At 42.3% G+C, this 27,928-nt stretch overlaps 1 protein-coding gene across 3 annotated transcripts; it reads right to left on the bottom strand.

The window, feature by feature from the left end:
• Window positions 1–40: 40 nt before the first annotated feature.
• Window positions 41–27,928, bottom strand: sh2d3a (SH2 domain containing 3A). Of its 3 annotated transcripts, none has more exons than XM_046837439.1 (16): window positions 27,909–27,928; window positions 19,591–19,692; window positions 18,758–18,859; window positions 17,848–17,959; window positions 17,410–17,638; window positions 9,023–9,056; window positions 8,621–8,737; window positions 8,180–8,323; window positions 4,537–4,829; window positions 4,190–4,272; window positions 3,811–4,079; window positions 3,351–3,725; window positions 2,435–2,722; window positions 831–942; window positions 558–743; window positions 41–424 (listed from the first exon to the last, which is right to left on the bottom strand). In XM_046837439.1, the coding sequence occupies exons 2-16, from the start codon at window positions 19,675–19,677 to the stop codon at window positions 249–251; spliced, it is 2,607 nt and encodes an 868-aa protein (XP_046693395.1). In that variant the 5' UTR covers window positions 19,678–19,692; window positions 27,909–27,928; the 3' UTR covers window positions 41–248. The 3 variants fall into 3 exon arrangements, with proteins under 3 accessions (XP_046693395.1, XP_046693396.1, XP_046693397.1); XM_046837440.1 differs by having other exon boundaries at window positions 41–421; XM_046837441.1 differs by lacking the exons at window positions 19,591–19,692; window positions 27,909–27,928 and adding an exon at window positions 19,320–19,338 and having other exon boundaries at window positions 18,758–18,849.

Genomic DNA, 27,928 nt, shown 5'->3' with positions numbered 1-27,928 from the left:
TCCAACATGTCTGTCCAATTAGACAAAAACCTGTCCAGCGCTTTCATCCAATCAGAGAAAACCTTTCCCGTGCTTTCATCCAATAAAAGAAAGCCTTTTCACCACTTTCATCCAATCAGAGAAAGATTTTTCCCAGCTGCAGAAAAAAAGCTGTCCATGTCTTTCATCCAATCAGTGTAATCTGTTAGGATCTGATGTCCTGGTTCCTGTCACCTCAGTCACAGTCATGGTGTGAGGTCATTTGAAGGTCAGACTTCAGAGGTTTGAGCAGGCTCCAGTTTGTTGGAGAGGACGGTGAGGATCTTGTCAAATTTGTCATAGCGTTCCTTTCTGCCTGCCACAGATCCGGCATGACCCCAGAACAAACGCAGAGCAAACTCGGTGTGGAAGACCTCCAGCAGCTCCGGGATTGGCTCCCAACCTGCTGCAGAGGAAGATGGACAGATCAGACAGCCAATCACATTGCTCAGATTTCAACATGTAGTATCAGGAGTGCTCTTGGTAGTTTTTCAGTAATTGGTATGTAGCATGTAGCATTGGTTTTGTAGTGTGTATACCTGATAGCAGTTGGTGTGCGTGTTGTTGGTAGTCGTTAGCATGATTAGCGGTACGGCGTGAGGACTGTAGGATGTTGTAGAGGACCTGGCAACCTCTCTCACTGTTCTCCACTCCATCCTCTCCTTCCATCAGTTTTATCAATGGCACCATGTGAGGCAACGACACAGGACCAGATACCACTGACTCTAAACACACACACACCCACACACAAACACTCAAGGTTACATGACGACAATTGCATGTGGCTGATCAGAAACTTAAGACACACACACCATCACCCTCAGCGAGTGCCTTCATGAAGGGTTTCAGGTTTTTTTCGAACATCACAGCACTCTCGGTGTGGTTCCTCCTCAACACTCGCCACGTCATCTCCAACCGGATTATCTACAAAACACAAACACCACATCTTACACATGTATATATACAACTCAGAGGTTAGAATGCAGAATCAGAAGGTTCTGCAAAATCCCAAAACTGCTTAGATATGTCACTGCTGGGCCCTTGAGCAAGGCCCTAACCCTCAACTGCTCAGCTGTATACACAGATCAGCCATAACATTATGAGCATCTAAATGATATTGTGTTGTTCCCCTTTTGCTGCTAAATCAGTCGTGACCCGTCGGTCATTAACAGCATGAACTTCTGCAGTCGTTTGAGCTACAGGAGCTCGTCTGTTGGATCAGCCCACACGGACCAGCCTTTGCTCCTCAGGTGGATCAATGATCCTCGTCCTCGTGACCCTGTCACCGGTTCACCACTGTTCCTTTCTTGGCGCACTTTTGATAGATTCTGAACACTGCAGACCAGAAACACCACACAAGAGCTGCAGTTTTGGAGACGCTTTGACCCAGTCATCTAGACATCTCAATTTGTCAAACTCGCTCAAATCCTTACGCTCGACCATTTTTCCTGTTTTTTAACATTAACTTTGAGGACAAAATGTTCACCTGCTGCCTAATAAATAAATCCACCCACTAACAGGTGCCATGATGAAGAGATCATCAGTGTTCTTCACTTCACCACTCAGAATGTTTTTATGTTATAATGTTATGCCTGATCTGTGTAATGAGATGAATTGAAATTGCTCTGGAAAAGGGTGTAAACACATATACATTCCAGTGAAAAGCTAAGACACATTATGGTACAGTATATGGAAGAAGAAGAGAAAGAAGAAGAAGAAGATGAAGAAGACGAAGAAGAAGAAGAAGAAGAAGAAGAAGATATGGGCTTTGACCCAAGCAACAGTTTTTAAGAAATTTGTTAGTAAAAAATAAAATTTTTAACATGTCAGACCAACTTTAATGCCTACAGGGTACAAGAATGGTATACATCGAGACTGTCTGAATTGACACTGAGGTTCTGAAATGAAGTTCCTCTAGATGTTTAAATAGTTGAGCCTCAGTAGCACTCTCCAAACCATGTCAAACATCCTGCCTCTTCCAGAAATACTTAGCAAAGAAAAGTGCTAGTTTTTATCCATATTCCTTCCCAACAGAATTTATAGACTGGTGGTCTTATTACTTTGTGACCTAGTACACAGGTATCAGGGGACTTCAAAGCTCTGGATAATGGAGTCTGCCCAAAACCACAAATGTGAATGCATTCTAGAAGCTGAGACAAGCTAGCATCTGTCTGTGGACCATTTAGCCCTGGGGCAGGACAGATAGGTCTGATACCTATTTGTAGCTCCAAACTCTTTCTGATTATGTGAAGTAATAGCAAACACAAATATTAGCAAACTTCAGAGTGAGTGAGTGAGTGTGTGTGTGTGTGTGGATGGTCAGGAAAAACTTGATTCTGCAATTCCAAACATTCCTACACTCAGTATAGACATTTTCATGGTGCACCATGTATAGAGTATAGCTTTTCCCTCTGACCTGCGGGAACTCAAGAGCCTTCATGACAGCACTGAAGGCGTAGAGGTCTTGAGCAGTAGAACGCAAAGCCTGAGCCAACTGGATAACCTTATGAAGGACCAGTGCCCTCTGAATGACAGAGCCTGTGCAGCCCAGCACATCTATGGCCACACCCAGCGCTAACAGGTGATGTCTTTCCAGCAGATCCTGTCTGAGCTGGCTCCCATGTGGCAGTGTGATGAGCTCCAGTCCTGAGTTCACGCCCATCATCCTCTTCTGCTCTTCTGTTACACCGGTCACACGTGCCACCTAAAGGAGCAAGGATTTAGATAAATTTTAGTTAGTATTCGAAAATTTAAAGTAATAATATGGAAAAGTATTTTCTTCCGATGGTGTGCCATTTTGGAGGCCACCACTGGACAGCTGCTGGACTAAGAATGTTGGACTTAAAGGTGGTGTACAGTGTTTCCCGAATGCTTGTGTGAAGATCATATATGAACCATCATGATGCAATATTGATCAACATCATGTCAAGACAAGATTTGGCCTGACATTCACAAATCCTTCAGCTGGCCTTCATGAAATGCAAAGCACTTTGTGTAGAGCTCACACACACCATGTTGCACACATGGAAAACACACTATACAACAAAGCCTGTGATTAAAGCAGTGATAAACATTGCACTGCAAACTTGTGAGGTTGCAAAAGAGGTTCAGGTTATGTGCAACCCTCTCAGACGTCGTCTCTACTTTGAGCACACTGAGGCCTATAGGTATTCCCTCGGCATGCATCCACCAAACCGCCACTGCTAGACCTCTCAAACCTCAACTACTGTAGATAAAGACGTCTGTGAAAATCCATGAATGTAAATGAAGTGAGAAGCATGGACCTTAATAATAGAGAGAAACGTGTTTGACAAGGTGGAGTGTGGATTCACCTGGCAGTCCACACTGAGCATGTGCAAAGCGGTTGTGTTGGCGTCAGTGGAGGCGAACAGCTCTTTGAGTGTGTGTAGTACACCCTGCTCCAGCGGACGGTTGTTGTCGGGCAGCAGCAGCGAGCGGAACGAATCCAGCTGAATGGAAGATGTTGTTTCTTTCTCAGGGCGGAGGAATCGCCAGTCGTCTCTGTTTTTTGCTACCTCCATCACTTTGTCCCTCTTATCCTTCTCCACCCCTGCTTCATTTTCTTCCTCATCTTTCTCTGCCTCGAGAAAAGCAAAGCTGGTCTCTGTGATCCGCGCCCGGCTGTTCCATTTTTCCTGAGCACGGAGACGAGCTGCTGGACCTTTGGGCAGCATTGACTGAGGGATCTGAGTTCAAAAGTCAAAAGTGGAGAAATAATTTTCTGTTACAGAATTAAAAGGATTGAAACAATAAAAAATGACACACACAAACCTGAGGCACGAGTTCATCATAGACTGAGGCGGGGTTGACTGAGATCCGTGGTATGGGTGGCGAGTTTGCTGAAAACAGGGCGGAAACTCTGAACGGTTTGGGTGGAGCCCGAGAATGCAGCTGTCCATCAGAACCACGGAGTGTGCAACCTCCTGTTGTTAATTGGCTGGAATTGTGTGAGTGGGTGGAGCTAGGGCTAAGTAACGGGTCGCTGCCTGTACGGAACACCGGGGAGAGAGGATCCGGTGCTGGAGTGCTCTGGGGTACAGCTGGAGCAGAAGGAGATCAGGGTAAACAGAATGTGTACGAGTGTGTGTGTATCTGTGTGTGTGTGTGTGTGTGTGTGTGTGTGTGTGTGTGCAGGGTTATGTGTGTGTACCTGGACGAAGATTGCTGTCTGATTGCGCTGACTGTAGAGACGGTTTTCCAACTGTCTCTAGATTAGCAGGCTGACTGCCACTTCTATACACACACACACACACACACACACACACACACACACACACACACACAATCAGCCACTTTATTACACACTAAGCAAACTAAGCATTATTGCATTTCAAACACATTAGCTAGTTAGGTTACTAACTAGCGAGCTAACTCGAGCTAGCTGAATAAATGAAATAAAACACAATTGTAAAAAACAGTTGGTGTTGCTTACTTTTTTCCATAGCAATGCAAATAATTTTCTCACACAATTCCTTTAGGCCACCTTTAAAATCCTACCTGAGCAGGTTGTAATTGTTGACCTGAAGCATGTCCATATGTGTGGAGCTTAGACTCCTCCTCTTGCCCTTCTCTTCTGACCATCGAGGCGCTGGTGCAGAACTTGTGCTTGATGGCCTCCCTGCCCGACGCTCATTGATGAGTCGCAGTGGAAGGGTGCGTGTGACAGGGTGACTGATGACAGCTCCAGAAGCCTGCGATATTGCCCGATGCCCACCGACGTGAAAGCGAACCAGAGCTGGAATATTGTCGAACTGATCATTCTCAAATTGAAACAGCTCCCTCGCGTAGCCCTACACACAGATACACAAACAGAGAAACACATACAATTCTGATATCTGTTATGTAATCCTCTAAATAAACCAGAGTCTATCAAACCCTGGGTGCTGATCCATACAGCTGGTAAGCACCTGGGAGACCTTTTCCTTTCAACCAAGTGGAAGTGGAGGGAACACAACACAAGGTTTGTTTCTTTTTGTTTGTTGTTCTTGGGCCTTTACTCTTTACTTCAGTTTTTCATTAATACTCCTCTATGTATTACGGCATTGAGTGGTGTACCACCTAATCTGCTCTATTCCAAGACTATGTGACTAGCAAATGAGTCAAAAATAAACTGAGGGTGTAGACATGAGGGTGGTCTTAGGCCAAAGATCCTGTATATAAGTGCAGATCTTTGGGGTAGAAATATAAGTGATTACTTTGGTTTGAACAAAGCTACATGGGCTTACAAGTTTAGGCCTGTTTCAACACACCTGATGAAATTTACAATGGTCTTGAAGACGGATATCAAGAATGAGTTTGACAGGCGATTGCACCTAGTTAAGCTAGAATGTACCTCTGTGCGCCAATGAATTCTAGATATATCGGAGTAGTTTTGTGCATATACCTGTTTAAAAAGTGAATATATGCATTTACCTGCTATATCTGTTCAGGGAAATTAGGTGTACTTGTTTGGGCTAGAATGTTGAGGATTTATCATTGGGGTCGAGAGTATAGGTGTATCTGATCGGATTAGAGTTTGTAGGTAGAGTGTGTAGGTGTGATTGGGGTAGAGTGTGTAGGTGTATCTGATTGGGGTAGAGTGTGTAGGTAGAGTGTGTAGGTGTATCTGGTCGGGGTAGAGTGTGTAGGTGTATCTGATCAGGGTTGTGTGTGTAGGTGTATCTGACCGGGGTAGAGTGTGTAGGTGTGTCTGGTCAGGGTAGAGTGTGTAGGTGTATCTGGTCGGGGTAGAGAGTGTAGGTGTATCTGATCGCAGTAGAGTGTGTAGGTGTATCTGATTAGGGAAGAGTGTGTAGGTAGAGTGTGTAGGTGTATTTGGTCGGGAAGTGTGTGTAGGTGTATCTGATAGGGGTAGAGTGTGTAGGTAGAGTGTGTAGGTGTATCGGGTCGGGGTAGAGTGTGTAGGTGTATCTGATCAGGGTAGAGTGTGTGTAGGTGTATCTGATCGGGGTTGTGTGTGTAGGTGTATCTGATCGGGGTAGAGTGTGTAGGTGTATCTGGTCGGGGTAGTATGTGTAGGTGTATCTGGTCGGGGTAGAGTGTGTAGGTGTACCTGATTGGGGTAGAGAGTGTAGGTGTACCTGATTGGGGTAGAGTGTGTAGGTAAAGTGTGTATGTGTATCTGGTCAGGTAGAGTGTGTAGCTGTACCTGATTGGGGTAGAGTGTGTGTAGGTGTATCTGGTCGGGGTAGAGTGTGTAGGTGTATCTGATCGGGGTTGTGTGTGTAGGTGTATCTGATCAGGGTAGAGTGTGTAGGTGTATCTGGTCGGGGTAGTATGTGTAGGTGTATCTGGTCGGGGTAGAGTGTGTAGGTGTACCTGATTGGGGTAGAGAGTGTAGGTGTACCTGATTGGGGTAGAGTGTGTAGGTAAAGTGTGTAGGTGTATCTGGTCAGGGTAGAGTGTGTGGTGTATCTGATCGGGGTAGAGTGTGTAGGTAGAGTGTGTAGCTGTATCTGGTCCGGGTAGAGTGTGTAGGTGTATCTGGTCAGGTAGAGTGTGTAGGTGTATCTGATAGGGTAGAGTGTGTGTAGGTGTATCTGTTTGGGGTAGTGTGTGTCTGATCGGGGTAGTGTGTGTAGGTGTATCTGGTCAGGGTAGAGTGTGTAGGTGTATCTGATCGGGGTAGAGTGTGTAGGTGTATCTGATCGGGGTAGAGTGTGTAGTGTATCTGATCGGGGTAGAGTGTGTAGGTGTATCTGATCGGGGTAGTGTGTGTAGGTGTATCTGATCGGGGTAGAGTGTGTAGGTGTATCTGGTCAAGGTAGAGTGTAGGTAGAGTGTGTAGTGTATCTGATCGGTAGAGTGTGTAGTGTATCTGATCGGTAGAGTGTGTAGGTATCTGATCGGGGTAGAGTGTGTAGGTGTATCTGATCGGGCTAGAGTGTGTAGGTGTATCTGTTTGGGGTAGTGTGTGTCTGATCGGGGTAGTGTGTGTAGGTGTATCTGATCGGGAAAGTGTGTGTAGGTGTATCTGATCGGGGTAGTGTGTGTAGGTGTATCTGATCGGGGTAGAGTGTGTAGGTGTATCTGATCGGGGTAGGGGCAGTGGTAGTCCAGTGGTTAAGGCTCTGGGTTACTGATCACAAGGTCAGCGGTTCGAACCCCAGCACAGCCAAGCTACCACTGTTGAGCCCTTGAGCAAGGCACTTAACCCTATCAGCTCCAGGGGCGCCGTACCATGGCTGACCCTGCGCTCTGACCCCAGCTTCCAGATGAGTTGGGATATCTGAAAAACTAGAAATTTCCCCACTGTGGGACGAATAAAGGTTAAATTATAATTATTATTATTAGAGTGTGTAGATGTATCTGATCGGGGAAGTGTGTGTAGGTGTATCTGATCGGGGTAGAGTGTGTAGGTGTATCTGATCAGGGTAGAGTGTGTAGATTTATCTGATCGGGGTAGAGTGTGTAGGTGTATCTGATCGGGGTACAGTTTGTAGGTGTATCTGATCGGGGTAGTGTGTGTAGGTGTATCTGGTCGGGGTAGAGTGTGTAGGTGTATCTGATCGGGGTAGTGTGTAGGTGTATCTGATCAGGGTAGAGTGTGTACGTGTATCTGATTGGGGTAGAGTGTGTAGGTAGAGTGTGAAGGTGTATCTGGTCGGGGTAGAGAGTGTAGGTGTATCTGATCGCGGTAGAGTGTGTAGGTGTATCTGATTAGGGTTGAGTGTGTAGGTGTATCTGGTCGGGGTAGAGTGTGTAGGTGTATCTGATAGGGTAGAGTGTGTAGGTAGAGTGTGTAGGTGTATCTGGTCGGGGTAGAGTGTGTAGGTGTATCTGATCGGGGTTGTGTGTAGGTGTATCTGATCGGGGTAGAGTGTGTAGGTGTATCTGGTCGGGGTAGTATGTGTAGGTGTATCTGGTCAGGTAGAGTGTGTAAGTGTATCTGATTGGGGTAGAGTGTGTAGGTGTATCTGATTGGGGTAGAGTGTGTAGGTGTATCTGGTCAAGGTAGAGTGTGTAGGTGTATCTGATTGGGGTAGAGTGTGTAGGTGTATCTGATTGGGGTAGAGTGTGTAGGTGTATCTGGTCGAGGTAGAGTGTGTAGGTGTATCTGATTGGGGTAAAGTGTGTAGGTGTATCTGATTGGGGTAGAGTGTGTAGTTGTATCTGATTGGGGTAGAGTGTGTAGGTGTACCTGTTTTGGTCGGAGGACAATGCGGATGATTTTGAAGTGCATTGGCTGTTTTTTCCACATGCAGCTCAGGACGTAATCACCTCCACTTGTGCTAGAATCTCGCACCAAGAAATCTTCATCATTTTTTAACAGGTCCTCTGCTTCCTATACACACACACACACACACACACACACACACACACACACACCAGTGAAGTGAGCAAATACAAATTTAATAAAATCCAAAGTTAATAAACACCGTACATTAACTTAGGTTTCACATTCACAAACACACACACATACACACGCACGCAGACGTATACACACAAACACGCACACGCACACACACACACACACACACACACACACACACACACACACACACACACATACACTTTGCCCTATCTGTGGAATAGCACACACACATCTGTTAACAATGTCAATACACACACCCACACACACCTCTCTGTGTAGCTGCCCGTGATACCAGGCATGACTTCTGATATCATCAGTGCTGAGCTTAAGCTCCTCTTCCAGCTCTTTTTTTAGAGAGTCCATGTCCTTACGGTTCGAAAACACCTAAAGAAAGTTTTAAGATAATTTAATGAACAAAATAAGATTTCCCAATGTTCAAAATAAAACCACTGGAGCTTTCAGTTAAAGAAATGTTCAAATTATACATGAATACCATCAATATGATGCTCACAGTATCATCTCTTTGTGTAAGTCACTACAAGGAACCCAGGAAGAACCACTACATCTTCAATGTGAAAGTATTTTAAACCTTTAATATCCTTCACTTAAAATGCAAAGATTTCAACAATACAATGCATGAATTATAATCAGAATGAATTCTGAGCTCACCTGAGCGATGAAGACTCCCACACTCCTTCTCTTGCTGTAAGATACGTGAGATAATGAGCTGAGGTTAAAAGTCTGAACCTTCATGCAGCTGTTTAATAGATGAGAATTTATAAACTCTGTGACACGCTGCTGCCAAGACTACCTTTGTTTAAACAGGAAGTTCATTTGACATTGGAAATTCATTTAATGAGGAATTCTGATGGTCTGTGACTCACACACACACACGCACACACACACACACACACACACACACACACACACACACACACACACACACACACACACACTCAGGAACCCTGCAGGAGTGGTGTTGGAAATATTTCCTTCCCTTTTCTGAACATCCGAAAAGGAAAAGGAAACTTAGCGTCCATCCCAAATGGCTCCTCATATCATTTACTATTCCGTATGTAGACCCTGCATGGCTCTATCAGATAGAGATTTTTGAGAAGTTTTGAAGGCACCTTGATGTTCCTCCAGCAGTGTGTTTCAGTGTGGATGTGCAGGGAAAAGCAAATGCTAAGGAAAAAAGACACTGCCATTAGAGAACTCCATGAAAGGGTGTATTTGCAGGGGGTCTTCATCCACATCCACATGAACACCAGGACCCAATGATTCCCAGCAGAACATCATCCCAGAGCATCACTTCCTCCTCTTGCTTGTCTTCTTCCCATATTGTTTCCTGATGCCATCAATTCCCAGGGTAAACCACACCTAGCTTTCCACATGATGAAAAAGAAAACCTGACCAAATTGAATGGTGTACAGGAGTCAGGATGGGTTTCTTTGACCTCAGCAGGTGTGTTCTATTTATTTTTGCACTACAGAAGCTTCACTGCAGGATTGGACCACATGGGATCAATCAATGAGCCTTGAGGACATACAGTATGACCCTGTCTCCAATCTACTGCTTGTCCATCTTTGGACCGAATTTGCAGCAGGTTTTACCCCTGCATTTTATTAACAACACACAACATCTGCCCAGCACATCTGCCAATTTTTTCTGTTTCCAATACTGTGAATTCCCTTTCACAGGTCAACTCATAATCTGTGTGTGGACTGGACGTTCCACCCGACTGGTGTTTCTTCAACCCAGTATGTAATGTTAGAATGGTAATTCAACCCTGTGTGTTAGTGTATCTGTGTAACACAATAAGGACAGTCCAGATGTTACTTTAAGTCTTAATTGCACACTATTAGGGCACCAACAGCTGTAATGCTGAACATGATACAGCAGGGTCAGTGAAAGTTCTGCTGTCAGTCTCTGTGTGTCCTCTGACTTCAGGACAATCATTAACAGTGTTCCTGCAGGTTCGCATACAATCAACACACACAGTAATAAAAACACAGTGAGAAGAACCAAACTCACCTGAACACCGTCTCTCTCTCTCTCACACACACACACACACACACACACACACACACACACACACACACACTGGCGTGTTAAAGGTCACACGTAATCCACATAACGATTCGGGATAGAAACACAGGAAAGTAACAAACAGGAGTGTCCATGGTCTCTCAGAGCCTAACCTCGTCCCTCTCTGTCTGTCTTACATTCCCCAGATTCCTGTCCTCCCCCTACCTGTCTGAGCTGGGAGGCTCGGAGCTCCCTCTGCCTGAGTGAGCATGTCCACGCCTCAGACTTGTGTCAGCTTGATTCTGTGCCTACAGGCTGTTTTTCTCCACCACAACGCTGACTTTATTACCCACCCTTCCCAGGGTTGCCAGATTGAATCGACCAGCTGTCAGCATAAGCATGGGTCAGTCACCACCGGATACACCAGAGAAGTGAAAAAAGGTCTTAGTACACACACACACACACACACACACACACACACACACACACATGAACCTACATGAGGGCTTTATTTCCTGCCCCTTACATCAGAAATGGAAACAAAGAGACAATGCTAAAGAGAATGAAATTTACACTCAGGGTAAAAACAGAACCCTTAAAGGAAGTGATTCTGAGTCACTTCCAAAACCTGTGAAATATTAGATCACTTACATTATAAATAAATACAATTTTAAAAGTGAGTGTTTGTTTAGTGTGCATTAGAGATCTGCAGATTTGATGGTGAATGAGGATGCGGGCGGTAAAATACTCATGTAATCATTCACGGGATTCCTGCGAAGTGGTGTTAAAAATCTACAAAAATAATAATAAAAATGAATAAAAACTGATAAACTGTTATGCATTTACTGCACAAAACACAACAAAACCTCCGCCTGTTTTTATAAGACATCATTTTAGCTCATGTTCTGAAAAGCTCCCTGTTTTTGTCCATGTTCATTATTTACACAAACATTCAAACTCAAATAAAACAAAACATCTTCTTCTTCTTCTTTCAGCTTCTCCCATTAGGTGGCGCCACAGCAGATCATCCGTCTCCATACCCCCTGTCGTCTACATCTGCCTCTTTCACACCAACTACCTGCATGTCTTCCTCACCACATCCATAAACCTCCTCCTTGTTCTTCATCTTTTCCTCCTTCCTGGTGTCTCCATCCTCAGCATTCTCCTACTGATATACCCCATGTCCCTCCTCCGCACATGTCCAAACCATCTCAATCTCACCTCCCTCACCTTGTCTCCAAAACGTCCTACATGTGCTGTCCCTCTAATAAACTCATTTCTAATCCTGTCCATCGTCGTCACTCCCAAAGAAAAGTTTTTTTTATTTTCCGTTTCTTTTTTATTCAAAAGGAAGCGAGTGAAACTAAAAAAGCAGAGTATCAGGAAGAAGCATCAGTGCAGTGAAAATGAAACTATATTTCACTTGCGGCCTTTTTTGTGGGTGTGAACGAGACTGAAAACTCCGTCCCGTGCAGGTCTCTGGTGTACAGTGCTGTGCAGACAGATGGACATCCCTTCGTTTATACACCGCTGTTTCTACATCATAATTATATTTATTTTACTTAGTTTGTTGAGTGTGTCAGCTCACTTTATTTTATTTTTTTTCATTTATTTATTTTTTATGAATCTGGGTTAAATGTTCTGGACGGCGTGCTCACTCCCTGATCTGGTGGACTAGCATTAGGATGGGAGAAAACCAATAAATTGTCAGGATCTGACGAGGATTTAGTTTTTTGCTATTTTTGCCACTAGGTGTCGCCATTTTGTCCCAGTGTCCCAAATTATCTCCTACTGTTCCCACCTGAGTCCTGTTAGTCCTCTGTGTATTTAAGTCGCCCTTTGGCTGAGCTTTTTCTTTTCTTTTCTTTTGGTCTCCTGTCTTTTCCTGAATGTCCTTGTTTTTTGGGTTTTTTTCTGTTAAGACGTTGAGCGTTTCGGCTTTCTTTGCGAGTCTTTGTTTAACCTTTTTCCCACGTTCCCAAAGAGTTTTGGATTTTCTCTTTTAAATTGTGGACTTTCGTTCGATTCAGATACTTTTCAAAACACAGAACGTCTGAAAACATCCTGCGTCCACACTATCGGTTTCAATCGGTTCTTAAAATTTACTCATCCAAAATGAAAAGGCTGAAAACGCTTATGTACTGCGCATGAGCAAAAGGTAAAACGATTCGACCTGCATCATTTCCGCCTGCCATGTATTTACTTTCAGGCTCTTAGAAAAGTCGTGGCAATTTTGAGGAAAGGCGTCGTCGCAGAACTGAAAAAGCCTCATCGCTTTCGAAAGCCCTCGTTATCACAGTCCACACTGCAAAGTCAAAATGCAGTTTTCAAACGTATCCACTTCAGAGAGTGTTTTTAAAAGTTGTGTTTTTGCTGAATTATGACGCCGTTCTCGAACTAAAAACGTATTCGTGTGGCCTTAGTTTTTTATTATATCTTTTAGCTGTAACCTGTTTTTAAATACACATTTTTTTCATCGTTTGAGTTCGTCTCTTCACATGGATCATCACCCCTCCCTGTGCTAGAACTCTTCTCACACAGTCGACCCAGTAATCCATGCACATGATCTGAAGTCGATAACGATGAAATTTGCGTTAGTAAAAATGTACACACACAATACCATGAGTAAGATTTTGCAGGATGGTTATGAACATCATGTCTATTGAGTAAACACTCATGAGTTCATGTCTCTCTGGGGGAATGGGAGAATGTCCCTTCTAGAAAAGGCTGAAGGTTTGGAATTACTGTTTCATCACTGCTTTGTATTTACACGGGAAAAAGAAAGCTCGAAAGCACAGTGCCATTTGCTGCTGGTTTTTGCTTACAGGTTTACGAGAGTAATCTGCTTCCTATTACTGTTTTTGTTCCACCAGAACTCCAGCTGTGAGAGAAAACTCTGCTTTTTGGATGAATTATGCAATAAAATCCTGCAAATGAGATGATTATCTAATATGAAAAGAATGTTGGCCACACAGCCTGGAACACAACACAACCCAACACACATCTTTCAAGATCTTCAAAATGTTCATTTGCACCACCAAAGCGACCTGGCCACAGTAAAGCAGCAATTTCCAGTCTGAAACAAGAACCTCTGAAGCTCCTGCACTGTTGCTCTGTTCTGTCAACTCTGGAAAAACCTAAAAGATCTTTGAACCTGAGGGTAAAAACTGACCACCTGGCAACCTGCATTGCACAACTGTAGCACTGCTTATCAGCATTGTAGAGAATATGAGGAAGTGTGTGTGTGTGTGTGTGTGTGTGTGTGTGTGTGTGTGTGTGTGTGAGAGAGAGAGAGAGAGAGAGAGAGAGAGAGAGAGAAAGAAAGAAAGAAAGAAAGAAAGAAAGAAAGAAAGAAAGAAAAAGAAAGACGGGGAGATAATCTGATTGGTTACTGTATACTCTGTTACACTATCCTATGTAACTATTGCACATCATTGTGTGTGCTCTGTTCTGATTGGAAAGTGTGTGCCAAGTCCTGATTGGTCAGAGTATGTTGTATATAATTTTTTTGGTGGATTGTGTAAGTGGTAACTCAGCCATTGGGGTTGTACAAGTCTCTAAGTGTCGGACTCAAGCCCAGATAAATGTGTTAAATGTTTTAGAAATGTGGAGGTTGTGTTATGAAGTACATCCAACATAAAACATGCACCAAATCAAATATGCAGATCAGGAATCAGAATTTCATAGCGGATCAGTCGAGGCCCGGGTTACCAACAACCACCACAGGTATCATTAACAACAGGGTACTGGTGTAAATTGTGCTGCTGTTGTCTGAAGGAGGAGAAGGAGAGGAGGAAGACGTCTACAGAGAGAGCAGGGAAAGGAGAAGTGGAGGAGAGTGGAGGTTCAGGTTGGTACTTTAAATGTTGGTACTATGACGGGTAAAGGGAGAGAGGGAGCTGATATGATGGAGAGGAGAAAGGTAGATATGTTGTGTGGAAAGGGAGTAAGAGCAGGAACATTGGAAGGGTTTAAACTGTTCTATCATGGTGTGGATGGAAAGAGAAATGGTGTAGGGGGGATTCTGAAGGAAGAGTACAATAAGAGTGTAGTGAAGGTGAAGAGAGTTTCTGATAGAGTGATGAACGTGAAGCTGGAAGTTGAAGGGGTGATGATAAAAGTCATCAGTGTTTATGCTCCACAAGTCGGCTGTGAGATGAAGAGAAGAAAGAATTCTGGAGGGAGTTAGATGAAGTGGTAGAAGGTGAACCTAGGAATGAAAGATTGGTGATTGGGCAGAGTTTATTGAGCATGTAGGTGAAGGGAACAGAGATGATGAGGAGGTGATGGTAGGTATGGTTTTAAGGAGAGGAATGTGGAAGGACAGATGGTGGTGGATTTTGCTAAAAGGATGGAAATGGCAGTGGTGAACACGTATTTTAAGAAGAAGAGGATCAGAGGGTGATGTATAAGAGTGGAGGAAGGTGCACACAGGTGGACTATGTTCTATGTAGGAGATGCAACCTGAAGGAGATTGGAGACTGTAAGGTGTTGGCAGGGGCCAGTGTAGACAGACAGTATTGGATGGTGGTCTTTAGGATGCTTTTGGAGGTGAAGAAGAAGAGGAGGAGAGTGAGGACTGAAAGAAGAATAAGATGGTGGAAACTGAAGGAGGAAGACTGTAGTGAGAGATACACGGAAGAGGTCAGACAGAGTGGAAAGTCGGTTAGACAAGATGACATACTGGTAGAAGCATGAAGATGTTTAGGAGAGATGCAGTGGAGTTTTTTAACAAGATTTTGGAAGGTAAGTAGATGCCTGAGGAATGGAGAAGGAGTGTGCTGGTACCGATCTTTAAGAATAAGGAAGATGTGCAGATCTGCAGTAACCACAGGGGAATAAAGTTGATCAGTCACATCATGAAGTTATGGGAAAGAGTAGTGGAAGCCAGGCTGAGAGAAGAGGTGACCATCTGTGAGCAACAGTATGGTTTCATGCCGAGTATGAGCACCACAGATGCATTATTTGCTTTGAGGATGTTGATGGAGAAGTATAGAGAAGGTCAGAAGGAGCTGCATTGTGTGTTTGTGGATTTAAAGAAAGCATACGACAGGGTGGAGAGAGGAGTTGTGGTATTGTATGAGGAAGTCTGGTGTGTCAGAGAAGTATGTGAGGGTGGTGCAGAACATGTATGAGGACAGTGTGACAGCAGTGAAGTGTGCAGTAGGAACGACAGACTGGTTTAAGGTGGCAGTTGGACTGCATCAAGGATCGCCTCTGAGCCCTTTCCTGTTTGCAGTGGTGATGGACAGGTTGAAGGACAAGGTCAGACAGGAGTTTCTGTGGACTATGATATTTGTGGATAATATTGTGATTAGTGGTGAGAGTAGGAATGACTGGATGAGTGCTCATTAACTAAAACTCAACCCCAGCAAAACAGAACTGCTGGTCATTCCAGGTGATTTATCTCCAGGTAAAGATCTACAAATAACACTTCATGATTTTCTGCTCTCCCCTTTAGCCACTGCTCGTAACCTTGGGGTAACTATGGACAATGAACTGTCCTTCTTCCCACATGTCGCTAATGTGGCTCACTCCTGTCAATTTCTTCTCTACAACATCCGAAGGATTCGACCATTTCTGTCCACACAGGCTGCCCAGGTGCTTGTTCAGTCTCTTGTCATTTTAAGACTGGACTACTGCAGCTCTCTGCTGGCAGGTCTTCCCCTGAACACTATTCATCCACTGCAAATGATCCAAAACGCAGCTGCACGACTTGTGTTCAATCTGCCCAAGTTCTTACAGACCACCCCACTGCTGCGCTCTCTTCACTGGCTTCCAGTAGATGCACATATCAGACTCAAAACACTGATGCTTGCCTACAAGGCCAAAAATGGTCCAGCACCATCTACCTCAGTGACCTCATCACATCTCGCACTGCACCACGCTGTCTGAGATCCTCCAGCACTGCTCCACTGGTACCACCTTCTCTCAGAATGAGGGGTAAGTACAATTCAAGGCTCTTCTCTGTTCTGGCACTGAGGTGGTGGAATGAACTTCCCCTAGATGTCTGAGGCGGAGTCCCTGACTATCTTCAAGTGACGATTGAAGACCTACCTCTTCCTGAAACACTTAAATTAGCACTTTCCAAGTTTGCTTTGTAGAATTCAAGAGTCATATTGATATTAAGTTTTTAATTATGTGTACCAGTGTAGATTTATTCATTACTAGAGACTCAAAGCACTTTTGTACGTCGCTCTGGATAAGAGCTTCTGCTAAATGCCGCAAATGTAAATGTAAGTAGGGAGCAGGTTGAGAAGAGCCTGGAGAGGTGGAGGTACACGCTGGAGAGAAGGGGAATGAAAGTCAGTAGGAGTAAGACAGAGTACATGTGTGTGAATGAAAGGGAGGGCAGTGGAGTGATGTGGTTGCAGGGAGAAGAGGTAGAGAAGGTGGAGGAGTTCAGGTACCTGGGGTCAACAGTGCAAAGTAATGGAGATTGTGTTAGAGAAGTGAAGAAAAGAGTGCAGGCAGGGTGGAGTGGGTGGAGAAGAGTGGAGCAGGAGTGATTTGTGATAGAAGAGTATCTGTGAGAATGAAAGGGAAAGTTTATAGGACTGTGGTGAGACCTGGGATGTTGTATGGTTGGCATTGAGTAAAAAACAGGAGGTGGAGCTGGAGGTAGCAGAGCTGAAGATGTTGAGATGTTCGTTGGGAGAGACGACGATGGACAGGATTAGAAATGAGTTTATTAGATGGACAGCGCATGTAGGACCTTTTGGAGACAAGGTGAGGGGTGTGATTGAAATGGTTTGGACATGTGCAGAGGAGGGACATGGGGTATATCAATAGGAGAATGCTGAGGATGGAGCCACCAGGAAGGAGGAATGAGGAAGACCAAGGAGGAGGTTTATGGATGTGGTTAAGGAAGACATGCAGGTAGTTGGTGTGAAAGAGGCAGATGTAGAGCACAGGGGAGGGATGGAAACGGATGATCCGCTGTGGCACCCCTAATGGGAGAAGCTGAAAGAAGAAGGAGAAGAAGGATTGTGTAAGTGGTGCATTGAAAATAGTTGCTGGGTCTCTACCTGTGTTTGGGTTTGAGGGTAAGGGTATGATGGCGATCATTGAGTGGGTGGAGATTGGAGCAGGAGATGGAGAGAGTGTGGTTGTCACGGCGACTAAGGCGAGGGATGATGCTCTGGCGAAACAGGTCAGAAGAACTGAGAGAGAACTTCCTGTTTACTTTCTTTCCTTTAGCCAGGAACTGCTCTGCGTGTGTCAGCGGTGGGGCCAGAACCTCAATAGTGGGTGGGCCTGGATAACACAAGGTTAACACACACAAACACACACAAACACATATTTTAGGAACTTTGCCAATTCAACAGAATATTTTTACATTCACACGAGAGATAAAACGGAAACCAGGCCTAAAATCATCAGTTCTTAATTATAACACTTACCTCATGCAGATCTGTGTGTATGGGTGTGTGCACGCATGTGAGCATGCGTGTGTGTGGTCATACCTGGCTGTAAGCTCTGTTGGTGTTTTTGGAGATTAGTTAATATGGTCATTCTGTGATCAGCATCTTCGACACCCATGGAGATCAGTTCAGCATCAGTAACCATCAAAAGACCCTGAACACACACACACACACACACACACACACACACACACACACACACACACACACACATGCAATTAAGACAACTCAAGAAAGATTGATTTATATAGAAAGAGGCATCAGTAGGGGACAAATAAACGTACAAATAATCTGAACCATGGAGCCACTGAGAGATTGACAGACAGATAAATACACTGTGAGACAGACATATATACAAATAAAAACACTGATATTTAGACAGACAGAAGTACAATCAGACAAATGAAAAGAAAAAAGACAGAAAGGTCAACTTTCAGGCAGATAAACTGGCAGGCATATAGTCTGGTGAATTGACAGAGAAACAGACAGAGAGGTAAACTGGCAGACAGAAAGACAGACAGACACATACAAATGTAAACTGGAAGGCAGACAGATGGACAGAAAGGTAAACTGACAGGCAGACAGACAGACAAAAAGCCAGACAGACAGATTGAGAGACATGCAAACCAGAAGGATGACAGAAATAACTGGAAAACCAGACAGCCAGACAGACAAACTGGCAGACAGGTAAATTGGCAGGCAGACACAAGTTAACTGGCAGACAGACTGATAAACTGGCGGACAGACAGACAGACAGACAGAGTGACAGATAGGTGTCTCTGCAGTAGTGTTGACAGCAGGACTCTCACTAAACTGTATTTCACTACTTATCGTAATAGGAGAAATCGAGCGCAGACACTCGGACCACTCCCACAGCACATGAGGGGGCGGAGCCACAGGGCATTTTGACAGCAATGTAATCTGTGAATGGTGTGAATGGAGACATACCCACCTCCAGCCCATAATACTCTCTCTCCAGGGTCTGTGCATACTGCGGCAGGCCGATCTGTCTGAGCCACCAGGCGATGGAGCGATTACTCATACCTGCACAATGCTAACGCAGAAACACATGCAAAGCTTCATCATGCTGTGTACAACTCAGTGTGTCGGTATGTTAGTCAGCAAATGTAACACAGTGATTGTGTGAATGTTTAAACTGAACATAAACAACCGCCAGTTAGCAATGCTAGCTGATTGATAGCAGATTAAAAGATGTCTGTTAAAGCTGTAAATCTATTAAAGATATTTAAACAAACAAATAAATAAATAATCATCATAATAACTGAAATAAACAAATAGATGTGTTGTGATAAACGGTTTTATGATACATTGAGACATTCAACGCACAATATTGTTATAGTCAAATCACATTGGTGAATCATCACTTCCCCATGTCACTATGTAGGGAGCATATTTAGGGTGCCTTCGAAGGTCCCTTACTCTTTTTAGTTTAGACGAATCCCAGAGAACTGGAAGTGGAATCATGTCAACTGAACTTCATAACGTTTCACTACTCATGCTCAGATAAGAAGCTCCTCAGATGAAGTCTAGTTGATATGAATCAACTTCCAGATAACTGCAGCCGGATGACTGAGAATCTTCACAGACAAATCTCAGAGAAAGATCGAAGAAAGTTGTGCATGTGACACGATCGTTATAACATCATAAACATCTATTAAACATACACACATGCACAATAGACACCCAGTGTTGTGTAGCAGCAGTTACCTGTGTGTGTGTGTGTGTGTGTGTGTGTGTGTGTGTGTGTGTGTGAGAAGATCTTACAATCTTAAGTACTCGTCCTGTTTCTCTTCTCTGCTGCTTCTTTTCCGTCTCCTGCGTTTTGCGTGTGGAGTTTGAAATAACTGCCATGGGTAAGGTGAAGACCTGCAGGCCAGAGTCACCAGCCAATCAGAGTGTGGGAAAGCCACCATGACCCCCACTCTCTTAGCCAATCAAGTACAAGAACCTGTTGGCTTTCTGTGAGGGTGGAGCCAACAAGCTCAGACAGACCCAAAAAATGTCACAGAAAAATTTCTCATATTTGTGTGTGTGTGTGTGTGTGTGTGTGTGTGTGTGTGTGTGTGTGTGTGTGTGTGTGTGTGTGTATGCGTGTAGCAATGGGTCTGTTATTAATTCTTGCTATTCCGGTTTATTGTGTTATTTCTTCTGATATACATACAGTTAGGCAGGTGAACAGTTACTAGAGACACACACACACACACACACACACACACACACACACACACACACAGAAAATAAATCAGACATAAATCTACAAAAAAAAGTGTTGTATAAATCTACACACTTTTTTGGAAAAGGTCTACACACACCGCTACACAAACAAACACACACATGTACCTCTACACACACCTCTACACAAACAAACACACACATGTACCTCTACACACACTGCTACACAAACAAACACACACGTACCTCTACACACACCTCTACACAAACAAACACACACATGTACCTCTACACACACTCTACACACACAAACACACATATGTACCTCTACACACACTACACAAACAAACACACACATGTACCTCTACACACACCGCTACACTAACAAACACACATGTACCTCTACACACACCTCTACACACACAAACACACACAGATGTACCTCTGCACACACGCTACACAAACAAACACACACATGTACCTCTACACACACCTCTACACACAAACACACACAGATGTACCTCTACACACACTACACAAACAAACACACACATGTACCTCTACACACACGCTACACTAACAAACACACACATGTACCTCTACACACACTCTACACACACAAACACACACAGATGTACCTCTGCACACACGCTACACAAACAAACACACATGTACCTCTACACACACCTCTACACACAAACACACACAGATGTACCTCTACACACACTGCTACACAAACAAACACACACATGTACCTTTACACACATACATACATACATATATACATCATCTCCAGAGAAACACACACACACACACACACACACACACACACACACACCTCCACATACATCATCTCCAGCAGAAACACACACACACACATACACACACACCTCCACATACATCAACTACAGAAAAAGCATCGATATTCACCTCATCACACACACACACACACACCTCCACATACATCAACTCCAGAGGAAGCATCGATATTCACCTCATCACACACACACACACACCACATACATCAACTCCAGAAAAGCATCGATATTCACCTCATCACACACACACACACACACACACACACACACACACACACACACACACACACACACACACCTCCACATACATCAACTCCAGAGGAAGCATCGATATTCACCTCATCACACACACACACACACACACAACACACACACACACACACACACCTCCACATACATCAACTCCAGAGGAAGCATCGATATTCACCTCATCACACACACACACACACACACACACACACACACACATACACACAAACACGCACACACACACACACACACCACATACATCAACTCGAGAAGAAGCATCGACATTCACCTCATCACACACACACACACACACACACACACAACACACACACACACACACACACACACACACACACACACACACACACCTCCACATACATCAACTCAGAGGAAGCATCGATATTCACCTCATCACACACACACACACACACACACACACACACACACATACTGGTTTTATGTATTAGGTGGACTTTGCCTGGTAAACAAGTTGTACCATGGTTTAAAGGTACCCACCCTTCCCCTTGTGCTACAGTGATGCTACAAATGTCAAAAAATCTAATCAGCTCTGAGGAAAACAAATTTCACTTCAGAATTACTTTACACAAATTTAAACAATTTATATAAAGACCTGACATTATGGTTGTATATGAGGACCTGCTCGGAATGTCCCGCCTTCTGACAAAAATAGTGTTTGTAAGGACATACGGGCTTTATCAGGACATTGGTTTTAACAATACACAAACAAGACATCACACAGTATTGAAGGGACAGGCATGTTTTATTGGCCCTCTGACACACACAAACACAGACTTGACAGCATGGTGCACTATCAAGACATCAGTGACTTAAAAGAACAAGTCCTTTCCTTGTAGTTTTCGGGACTTCTTTTAGAGTTTTTAGTCTCTGCAAAATATTCATAAACAAACTAACCAAAAAACCCATTATAAATGAAATTTGATAACCAAGATGTTTAGATATTTGAATGTTTAGTGCATAGTGAAATCTCCAAAATGCTCAGTGTTATATAAAGCTTGCAGAGAGCTAGATATACAAATGAATTACATAAAGACACTTAAACCAATTTAAAATGAGGAAAATTGTAAAGCTAATTACAATCCTAATAAATCCCACCCACGATCAGCTGCCATAATAAAGAGCTAGTGTTATTCAATCACTAGTCATAACGTTATAAGATCATAACGTTATGCCTGGTGTGTACATTTCTTGATGGGAACTCCAAAGCTTTTTCTACGTCGCTCTGGGAATGGGAGTTTGCTATTGCCATAAATGTAGATGGGACATCGAAAGAACTCAATTGTATCAATGAGTGTATGCAAACATAACCACAGACAGTAAGTGAAAGAGGTATGATGGCAGAGGTTTGTTTAGGACTATAAATAGCAAATAAATGTGAATAATGTTACCTTTTGTAATATAAATTCTTATTGCTAATTAATATATTGAAAAAGTGTCCTGAAAATCCTGAAAATCATAACCTAAAAAATGCAACGCAAACCATTTTCCTCTTCTGGTGTCCGATTGCTTCACATCCCTGTAAAAAAGAAATCATCATTGAGTACATTAGCAGTGTGGACTGACATATTATGGCGCATATTAAACATGGTTAGAACAGGTTAGAAAACCTACTGATCTGTGCTGGTGTCTTCAGGAAGCATCCAAATTGCAGCATCAGCCCCACTCTCAGAGTCACTTCCATCACTAGCATCAATGTTGAGTTTATCTTAAAAGCAGATGCAAAATTAATACTACTGTATGTTTCGTTTGTAACTAAAAGCTCATCGATTTGAATAATCATAACATTAAAGATTTTCACCAATTTATCTTGATGCCTTAATACTAGCCTAATTCTACACAGGACATATCAAGGACTCAATTTTACAATTTAAATGCATACCTTTAATTTCAAAGCTGAGGTGATAAAATAACAAGGTTTTTGTATATTCTACTGAACAGTAATATGATATACAAATTATCAATATAAACCTTTGTCATATTTTCTTTTTGTTCAAGAACTGTTTTTGTTATTGTAAGATACTGTTCAGTACATATTTAAAAACATAACCAAAACAAATACTCAGTTTATAATTATTTAACAGAATTTCTTATGACAAAAATAATGTCTATCAGGCAACCTTACTTTTTTGTCTTTTCACAAAGTTCTTTTGAATCCTGTTTCTTAGGCTTAGATTGGCCCTTTACAATGGTAATCTAAAATAGACAAAACTAAATGCTTTTATATGGACCTGTCCAGGGATATTTTAATGGCTATTACCTCCCTTTAGGCTGGACACAAACCAATTAGATTCTCAAAGCATTTTTGATTTTAAACATACATTTAGCTTCACTAACGTTTCAAATTTACGCTCGCATTCCACTGACTATCTGATGTACAGACAGCAGTAAAATATTGGAGTTATTCCAAAAATCAGACAATGTAAGCCTGGCTGTAGCATCTTCTTAACCAGGTTAACACATTTGGACTATCATTTGGACATAATTAACAATATATAAATATTTTTTTACTTTTCATAATCTTTTGGCTCTCTATTAATTTGCACCCATATAATTGACACCCAGCAATATAATAATACGCATGATGCATTAACTATAATCTATTTGGGTCACTTTTGTTCTCATGATATACAATCACCCAGGTCACATCTGCTATGTGGTGCTTCTGTAACAAACCCTTACCTCTGAGGGATAAGGAAGTACAATAGTCAGTAAGTCTACATCTATAAGATGCAAATTTGAAAGAAATTAATTTAATAAAGTTTATGGTGCTCATACAATAACTTTATAAAGTGAAGTCCCTCGAGACCAGGTTTCTGTCAGACACTATACACACAGCTGATGATGTACATTGACTATCACATTACTACAAGGTACAACAAATCTGCTATGTGGCGCTTCTGTAACAAACCCTTACCTCTGAGGGATAAGGAAGTACAATAGTCAGTAAGTCTACATCTATAAGATGCAAATTTAAGAGAAATTAATTTAATAAAGTTAATGGTGCTCATAAAATAACTTTATAAAGTGAAGTCCCTCGAGACCAGGTTTCTGTCAGACACTATACACACAGCTGCTTATGTACATTGACAACGTCCCCATATACCCAGTGTACTGCTAAACCATGTCTGTTCCATATACACTCAGATAAACACTAAACATGTACATCACTAAAGCCCTGATATACCATGTATTTGTCAAACACACGGACACACTAATACTCCTTTGGTAGAGGACTCTTACATGATGGTCTATGCATGTCCTTATTAGACACAGTGTTCTCATAAAACAGGTCTCAGCCATACACACTACATACACACAGACTAACTCAATCCTAACCCCAGCACCTAAAACTGCACACAAAATCTCAGTCATTTTGATCTCAAGACATGGTTCACAGATAGTGTTCACCCATCCAGTCAATCTCTCCCAGTGACTAAGAGAGACAATACGTACTGATAAAAACATACTAAAACAATGCAAAGTACCTGCAACATTTTGGGAATAAATAATCAGAATATGATTTTTATAAATTACCTTTTCTCACTCTTCTCCTGGATCAGCAGCCTCCAACTCATCTACTGCAGTAACCTCTAATGTTTTCAGCTACATTCTAAAAACAGAAACAAGAAATCTGCTATGTGGCGCTTCTGTAACAAACCCTTACCTCTGAGGGATAAGGAAGTACAATAGTCAGTAAGTCTACATCTATAAGATGCAAATTTAAGAGAAATTAATTTAATAAAGTTAATGGTGCTCATAAAATAACTTTATAAAGTGAAGTCCCTCGAGACCAGGTTTCTGTCAGACACTATACACACAGCTGCTTATGTACATTGACAACGTCCCCATATACCCAGTGTACTGCTAAACCATGTCTGTTCCATATACACTCAGATAAACACTAAACATGTACATCACTAAAGCCCTGATATACCATGTATTTGTCAAACACACGGACACACTAATACTCCTTTGGTAGAGGACTCTTACATGATGGTCTATGCATGTCCTTATTAGACACAGTGTTCTCATAAAACAGGTCTCAGCCATACACACTACATACACACAGACTAACTCAATCCTAACCCCAGCACCTAAAACTGCACACAAAATCTCAGTCATTTTGATCTCAAGACATGGTTCACAGATAGTGTTCACCCATCCAGTCAATCTCTCCCAGTGACTAAGAGAGACAATACGTACTGATAAAAACATACTAAAACAATGCAAAGTACCTGCAACATTTTGGGAATAAATAATCAGAATATGATTTTTATAAATTACCTTTTCTCACTCTTCTCCTGGATCAGCAGCCTCCAACTCATCTACTGCAGTAACCTCTAATGTTTTCAGCTACATTCTAAAAACAGAAACAAGAAATCTTTCTCACATTTGTTATAAACATTAAGTAGCCCTAGAATGTATTTGATACTTAAGTCACATTTTAATGCAATTAATTTTACTGCATTAGCAACCATATCAAACCAAGACATTAATTTCAAAAGATACATAAAACTAAGTTTTACACAAAACATTTAATTTAAAACAGATTGGTATGTTTAGAAATATTTAAAAAAAAAGCATTTGGATCACCAGCAATTGTATTATTAACAATCGCAAACAAGGTCTTAGTATTTAGTCCGACATACTAGGTTTTGCAGAACTGCTAGTTCTACAAATGACTATGCATAAAACTGTTTCTGTGAAAATTCCAGTAGTTTCCACCAAGATTGAATCAACAAATATTCCTTTTATTTTTATTAGAGCAACAACAATCTGCCACTTCCTTTACTATTGCATTTTACAGATACTCTATAAGGTCTATGTCAGGCTTTTGGGGTGATTTTAAGTGCACTGTATATACAGTACATTAGCAAAGCACACTGTATATATGGTATATTATTTACACCCAGCAAGAACATTGCTGCCTTAACTATACTATAATATTTGGGTCACTTTTGTTCTCATGATATACAATCACCCAGGTCACATCTGCTATTTGGTGCTTCTGTAACAAACCCTTACCTCTGAGGGATAAGGAAGTACAATAGTCAGTAAGTCTACATCTATAAGATGCAAATTTAAGAGAAATTAATTTAATAAAGTTAATGGTGCTCATACAATAACTTTATAAAGTGAAGTCCCTCGAGACCAGGTTTCTGTCAGACACTATACACACAGCTGCTTATGTACATTGACTATCACATTACAACAACGTCCCCATATACCCAGTGTACTGCTAAACCATGTCTGTTACATACACACGCCAATAAACACAAAACACATGTAAATCACTAAAGCCCTGATATACAATGAAACAGGTCTCAGGCATACACAGTACATACAGATTTATAAGATATAATAAGAGCTCAATATAATTTCACAACTGTAAAAAAATATATATTACCTGTTTACTGTGTTCGATGATTGCCAGAGTGTCTGCTGTTGCGAGGTTAAAGAGGTCTCCCTCATCAAAAGGGACTGAACTGAATACTCCACACCCTGAATAAGAAAAAATGAAATATTAATCCAGTCGTGAACTTCACACCAGTTTTATCCTAATGCCCTGTCTGTTAATGAAAGCAGTCTAGGTCAAAAGGAACATAGGATGGCATGTGTGAATGGACCCTTACCTTTATCTGAATTTATATATTTCCAGGTTTGTCTTTCCCAGCAGATGTGTAATACTCCGTCTCCTGCTTTGGATGTTCTTTTCTTCTTCTGCGCTTCATCTCAGCCATGTTAAAATGATGCCGTTCTTCCCCACAGAAATGAGTGTTTATTTAAACTAAAACCTTAAATTGTTAATATAAGTGGTGTTTATGTAAAACATGTCCAGTGATAGAGCATGGGACAATGCTGAGGAGAGCTGGGATTTAAACTCTCCATCACACTGACACTCAAAGATATCAGACTTCTGATGTGTTCATTCTGCTTTACTTCTGACTACAGTATTACTGAGTTATGAGTGAAGAGTATCAGGGGTTATTTACACCCTCACAGTGATACAGCAGTGTTTACACACTGTACCATCATCTCTCTCACACTCAGACCCTCACCACCGCTCCAAACTCAGCCATGTAACTCCCGCGCCGCACGCACTCAGCTGTTTCCGGTCGCACGCGCTAACCGGAAGTGATGTTCTAGTGACATTAAATAGCATACAGCCTTATAATAAACAAAATAATAACAATTAAAAGCAGTTCTGAGTAGTTTGTAAGCAGTCCGGGTGCTGTGTGTACAACAGCTCACCTTACAACACTGCACGCGCTAACCGGAAGTGATGTTCTAGCGACATTAAATAGCATACAGCCTTATAATAAATAAAATAATTAAAAGCAGTTCTCAGTAGTTTATAAGCAGTCCGGGTGCTGTATGCCCAGCAGCTCACCTTACAACACTGCACGCGCTCTGTGGCCGGAGCGAACGCGTTTAAAGAGCCGCGAGGATGCGCGGCTATCAGCTAGCGGCTATCAGCACTGACTATTATTAGCTAGCATCCATGCTAACATACAGACATTTCCCTTCATTTTAATTCGGCCAAACGCACTAAACCCAAATTTATACAGTGCGCATTCGGTACAAGATTTATCAGTAATTAGTTATTCAACTCAGGTTTTAAAACTAACCATTGATAATGTTGCTAACTAGCCAGCTTTAATTTATGCATTCTTAAGGCTAAATTCACCCCAATCTCCAGATTCCAATGAAATATTTCTTACAACATTAATTTACAACAAGGAACCGAGCTCTTGGAATATATCAATAGTCTACTCATTAAGTTTATGAACTTTATAATCATACCTGGCTTTTAAAGGGCTGGA

The sequence above is a fragment of the Silurus meridionalis genome, chromosome 24, assembly GCF_014805685.1.
Source record: "Silurus meridionalis isolate SWU-2019-XX chromosome 24, ASM1480568v1, whole genome shotgun sequence".
Lineage (NCBI taxonomy): Eukaryota > Metazoa > Chordata > Actinopteri > Siluriformes > Siluridae > Silurus > Silurus meridionalis.
This window is presented reverse-complemented; position numbering and strand designations above follow the sequence as displayed.

Bases quoted from the DNA above. Each gene is read 5' to 3' on its own strand.
- sh2d3a (XM_046837439.1), bottom strand. From the start codon at position 19,677: ATGGCAGTTATTTCAAACTCCACACGCAAAACGCAGGAGACGGAAAAG. The intron at 18,860-19,590 runs GTAAGATCTTCT...TTTCTGCGTTAG, and splicing joins CAGGACGAGTACTTAAGATT to CATTGTGCAGGTATGAGTAA. The intron at 4,273-4,536 runs GTAGGATTTTAA...GTGTGTGTATAG, and splicing joins AACAATTACAACCTGCTCAG to AAGTGGCAGTCAGCCTGCTA.